The following is a 5,288-nucleotide window of genomic DNA, read 5'->3' as shown; positions in this document are numbered from 1 at the left end:
GACTATAAATCTTAAAGATAATATGATTCCTCATCTAGGAGTGGCACAAGAACGGTTGAAAGACAAGAAAGTGTTACTCGTTCTTGATGATGTGGATTGCTTAAGTCAGCTACAAGTCTTGGCGGAAAAAAATCAGTGGTTTGGTTCTGGAAGTCGGATTATAATCACAACAGAAGATCGAGGAGTTTTGAACGCCCATGGGATAAGTCATATTTACGACGTGGAATTTCCATTAAGTGAGGAGGCTTTTCAAATCTTTTGTATGCATGCCTTTGGACACAAGCGCCCTGATGATGGCTTCGATGAACTTGCTAGGGAAGTTGCAAACCTTGCTGGTAAACTCCCTTTGGGACTGAAGATTCTAGGCTCCACTTTGAAAGGAAAGCCCAAGGCAGAGTGGGAAATGACACTACCAATGTTAAAGACCAGCCTTAATGGAGAAATAGAGAGCATTCTAAAGTTCAGTTATGAGGCCTTAGATGATGAATATAAATATTTATTTCTTTATATAGCCTGCTTTTTCAACAATGAAGATCAACATAAAGTGGAAGAGATTCTTTCAAAGAAGTTCTTGTATGTCACGAAAGCTGGTATTCTTGTCTTAGCTGAGAAATCTTTCATATCTTTTGACTATACAACGGGATATATACATATGCATGATGTGCTAGCACAATTCGGAAGAGAAACTTCTCGTAAGCAATTCGTCCACGATCAGTTTTCGAAATATCAGCTTTTGACTGATAAAAGAGATATCTCTGAAGTGCTTAGTAATGATACAACTGTAAGTTTTTTGCCTTACAATTGAGTTTATTTGATAACTAACTATGTTATATATCTACTAATCTTTTGTTCTTGTTTTGGCTCTTTTTTCAGGATGATAGACGGTTTATAGGCATGAATTTATCTATGACTGAGAAGAAAATGAAGATAAGTAAGAAAGCACTTAAAAGATTGTCAGATCTCGAAATCATAAGAATCAAGGGTGAGTGTCTTTCTCAGTTTGAGAGACTGCACTCACTTTTGTATCATTCTCAAAAGATTAGATTACTGGATTGGAGTGGTTTCGAAAGTAAATGTTTGCGATCTAGTTTTAATTCGGAGTCTCTCGTCGAACTATGTATGAGGGATAGCAAGCTTAAGAAGCTATGGAAAGGAACTAAAGTAAGTAATTTTGATTTAAAAAATTCAATTTTCAAAACCATTTTTTATATTTTTATAATCTCATTAATTTGTATCAGTAAAAATATATAATGTTTAACAAACTCCAGCTTTATAAACCAATCCTGTCATCATTTTCTTATTGTGTCAATGCAGCAACTTAAAAATCTCAAGTGGATGGATTTGTCTTTTTCTGAAGATCTGAAAGAGCTTCCCGATCTTTCGACCGCAATTAATCTTGAAGAGTTAAATCTCACTTGGTGTGAGAGTTTAAGGAAGCTTCCTTCTTCTATTGGGAATGCAACCAATCTCCGGGAAGTAAATCTCTCGGAATGCTCAAAGCTGGTGAAAATCCCTTCTTCTATTGGGAATGCAACCAATCTCCGGGAACTAAATCTCTCTGGATGCTCAAAGCTGGTGAAAATCCCTTCTTCTATTGGGAATTTGACCAATCTCCAGAAATTAAATCTCGTTGATTGCTTAAATCTTGTGGAGCTTCCCTCTATAGAGAATGCAACTAAACTGGAGGAACTGGAACTTGCAAATTGCTCCCGTCTTGTGAAACTCCCGTCTTTTATCAATGCCACTAAACTTGACCTATTGAATCTCAGTAATTTCTCAAGTCTACTAGAGCTACCTCCTTCTATTGGAACTGCCACAAATCTGAAGAAATTGTATGTTAGCGGATGCTCAAGTCTCGTGAATGTCCCGTCCTCTCTTGGAGATCTCACTAATCTCAAAGATTTGGATCTATCTAATTGCTCAAATATGGTGGAGCTTCCTTCTTCCATAGGGAACCTTCAGCTATTGTCTTATTTGAAAATGAGAGGATGCTCAAAGGTAGAGGCTCTTCCAACCAACATCAACTTGAAATCTCTCTTTTTTCTTGATCTCACAGATTGCTCGCAGTTGAAAAGTTTTCCTGAGATCTCCACACACATTACGTATCTGTTGCTCACAGGAACATCAATAAAAGAAGTTCCTTTGTCGATCATGTCGTGGTCTCGTCTTTATGATTTCAGTATGTCATACTTTGAAAGCCTCAAGGAATTCCCACATGCTCTTGACATCATCACAGAGCTGCAGTTGAACGAAGATATACAAGAAGTTCCTCCATGTGTCAAGGGAATGTCTCGTTTAAGAGTACTTAGACTCCAAAACTGCAAGAATCTGGTATCCCTCCCCCAATTTTCAGATTCTCTATCTTACATAGATGCTGACAATTGTCAATCCCTTGAGACACTGGATTGTTCCTTTAACAATCCGGAGATCCGTTTGAACTTCAGCAACTGCTTCAAATTGAAACAAGAAGCCAGAGATCTCATCATGCACACATCCACTTCTAGATATGCGGTGTTACCAAGTACACAAGTGCCTGCCTGCTTCAATCACCGAGCTACTGCTGGAGGTTTATTGACAATCAAGTTGAATGAGTCGCCTCTTCCTAAATCTTTGAGATTTAAGGCTTGCATCATGCTGCTTAAAACTAATGAAGAAACTGGTGATGATAATCGTTCTATATGGATTGAAATCATGGACAAACAGAATGATTTCGAAGTTCGGTGTACACCAAGAAATTATCTTATATATCCAGTTTTAAGAGAGCATATCTACACATTTGAAGTTGAAGCAGAGGATGTGACTTCCACCGAGCTTCTCTTTCAGTTCACATCACCCAATAATGACAACCGGAAGATAGGCGGTAATGACAACTGGAAGATAGGAGAATGCGGGGTATATCAAATCTTGGAGGATCAGAGATGATGAGAGCTTCAGAGATGGGAATCGATGTAGGAGGTTAGAAACCCTTATGCCATTTTCGTCTTTAATAATAACCTTTTATTTTATATAAGATTGTTTAATGTTTAACTGAAACTAATTGTAGATAAAGAACAGCAAAATTAGAGTTCATCAGAAGAAGAAGGAAGAATCGTCAAGAGCTATTGAGACTTTTCAGTTCATGTTTCTGATTCACTTTTGATTTGTGAGATATGGCTGATCCAAGAATGAAAAGTGCTGCGAAACTTCGCCGGATTGAGTGATAACATCATTAACCAGACCGAGTCATGAGGCAGCTAATTTCAGAGAATTTAATTTTATTCTTGCAATGGATGAGCAAAACAAAGGTACAAGAAAGAGTAATTATTCAAGATTCTACAAAAAAATTATGTGGTTAGATTTTGAAAATTGAGATGTGCTTAGTCTTTGGAGAGTTGAAATTAATATCCTTTATTGATGAATTTTGATGTTATGATAATACCATTGGTGTTTGTTGTTGTTGTTCTTTCTTTTTGGAGATCTCAGAACTTCTTTCATTAAATTTTCAGGTTAAGCTAATGTGCAACAAATACGATCCAGACCTGTATTAGGGTGGAGCTCATTGTTTTGAGAAGGTAAATTACTATTAAAGAATTATTGAATGGTTTTACACAGTTGATCCTCTGGTTAAGTAAGTCAATAAGTTACTATAGGTAGCTGAACCCTCCATATATAAAAGAAGGCCGTTACTCGTTTAGGCAAAACAAAGTATATCAGGAAACGGGAGTCATCTAGGGCAGTTAGATCGGTCGGTTAGGCAAAATAGTTAGCTCTTAATGAGTCTGTCCATTCAAGCTTCCGATCGTAAAGATGCAGCATCTTAATTAGCTCTAGTAGTCTCATTAGTCAGGCTGTTCGGTCAGTTAATTCTATTGAAACAGCTTGGATTCCTGGTTGATCTGTTTTGTTAGGACAAAGCTCACATGGAAACATGAATCTTGATCTCTCAATTGGTCTACTTGTTTCTTTGACAGGTACTGGACTTGCTTAAAGATGCATGTATGTGAGTCTTCGCTGGATTGTATCAGTTTGAAAAGTTGATGATATATGTAAGTTTACAAGTCTTACTTTGTTGGCGTTGAATCTTGGTTGGTGTTTACCTTTGAAAAACCTAATTGTCATATCATTATCTAAGATAATTATGATTGATTGATAGTGATTATTGGAATTACAAGAACAGTAAGTTTCTCTGCAACTAGCAAAATCTTTTTGAATAACCCCAATTTTTTTTTGTTAATCTTTACTGAAATCGAAAGAGGATAATAAAATTCAAACTAAAAAGTACAATAGAAGCAACACTTTACCCACTGTTTGTTTGTGCTCTCACAGTTGGATGATCAAGCATTGATAGAAGTGATGAAGAAACTTTTCAACAACTATAAGAAATAGTCGAAAGAGTAGTATTTGGTAAGGGAGTTGTAGACATCTATACTCAATTATATATAGTTTCTGCAGGAGTAGCTTAGAATATGATCATAAACAGAAATTTTAGGAACTGACTCGAAAAAATATTATATTCAAAAGTAACTAAGAGTTTCTGTGTATTTTTCATGAGCAGGAATTAAAATTTTTTTGTTTGTGGCTAAATGTTTTAGCAAACTCTGGTGTCGAGAATATGTTTTAATGTATGCTCTACTTGTGGGTTGCCAACTATACAGCAGGAAATGCAACAGCGCAAGCTATCTTCTAATCTTGGGGTGAAGCAGCGAACTTGAGATTCATGTCGGAGTGTCTCTGCTACATTTTATCATCATGTATGTTTCTTTGTGCAAGTCTTCCATAGTTTGTGCGCGATTCTTGTTTTTTTTTTTTTATGCTTTTCCGCCAGTGCTAATATTATGCTTTACTGTCAAACTTTATCATTGAAAGTTTCATTCTTTTGTTGTTTGTATTTCTGCTAAGAAGTAAGAAGCTAATAACTTGCAAGCACACTAATAATTTTTATTTTATTTTAAGGGGAAACTTGTGTATATGTTCTTGATGAGAAAATGTCGATTGATATTGTTTTCCTTACAAAATTAGCATTTTAGTACAGATGGTTAATTAGCATGCTTGATTTTGATAATACACTGATTTTTTCGCTGAGCATTCCTAATTAAATGTGTTGTATATACTCTTCCTACTCTATTTCATGCTTTTGCAGATGGCATTTGAACTCTATGGTATGCTGGCTGGGAATGTGTTAGTCCTATGACTGGGGAGAATGTGAAGCCAGCTTATGGAGGCGAGGAAGATGCATTCTTGATCGGAAAGTTTTGACTTCAAAATATCTATGAAGTGATTCAGATGGTATGGCTTAAATTTTGAGCTTT

At 36.1% G+C, this 5,288-nt stretch overlaps 1 protein-coding gene across 8 annotated transcripts in view; it reads left to right on the top strand.

The window, feature by feature from the left end:
• The window catches only part of LOC17874499 (probable disease resistance protein RPP1), a 36,044-nt gene that overhangs the window by 5,803 nt on the left and 24,953 nt on the right, over positions 1-5,288 (top strand). Inside the window, exons 3-11 of one of the 8 annotated variants that reach the window (XM_023778130.1) lie at positions 39-781; positions 874-1,161; positions 1,315-2,955; positions 3,044-3,284; positions 3,486-3,551; positions 3,951-4,025; positions 4,306-4,383; positions 4,638-4,730; positions 5,120-5,271. In XM_023778130.1, coding sequence (XP_023633898.1) covers positions 39-781; positions 874-1,161; positions 1,315-2,922 — 2,639 coding nt within the window. In that variant the 3' untranslated portion in view covers positions 2,923-2,955; positions 3,044-3,284; positions 3,486-3,551; ... (2 more) ...; positions 4,638-4,730; positions 5,120-5,271. Of the gene's footprint in view, positions 782-873; positions 1,162-1,314; positions 2,956-3,043; positions 3,285-3,485; positions 3,552-3,950; positions 4,026-4,305; positions 4,384-4,634; positions 4,731-5,119; positions 5,272-5,288 lie in introns of those variants that run through there. The other 7 variants (XM_023778125.1, XM_023778155.1, XM_023778138.1 and 4 more) reach the window with 7 other exon arrangements.

This window comes from Capsella rubella, unplaced genomic scaffold (assembly GCF_000375325.1).
Source record: "Capsella rubella cultivar Monte Gargano unplaced genomic scaffold, Caprub1_0 scaffold_15, whole genome shotgun sequence".
Lineage (NCBI taxonomy): Eukaryota > Viridiplantae > Streptophyta > Magnoliopsida > Brassicales > Brassicaceae > Capsella > Capsella rubella.
The sequence above is the reverse complement of the archived record's forward strand: the minus strand, read 5'-3'. Positions and strand labels throughout refer to the sequence as shown.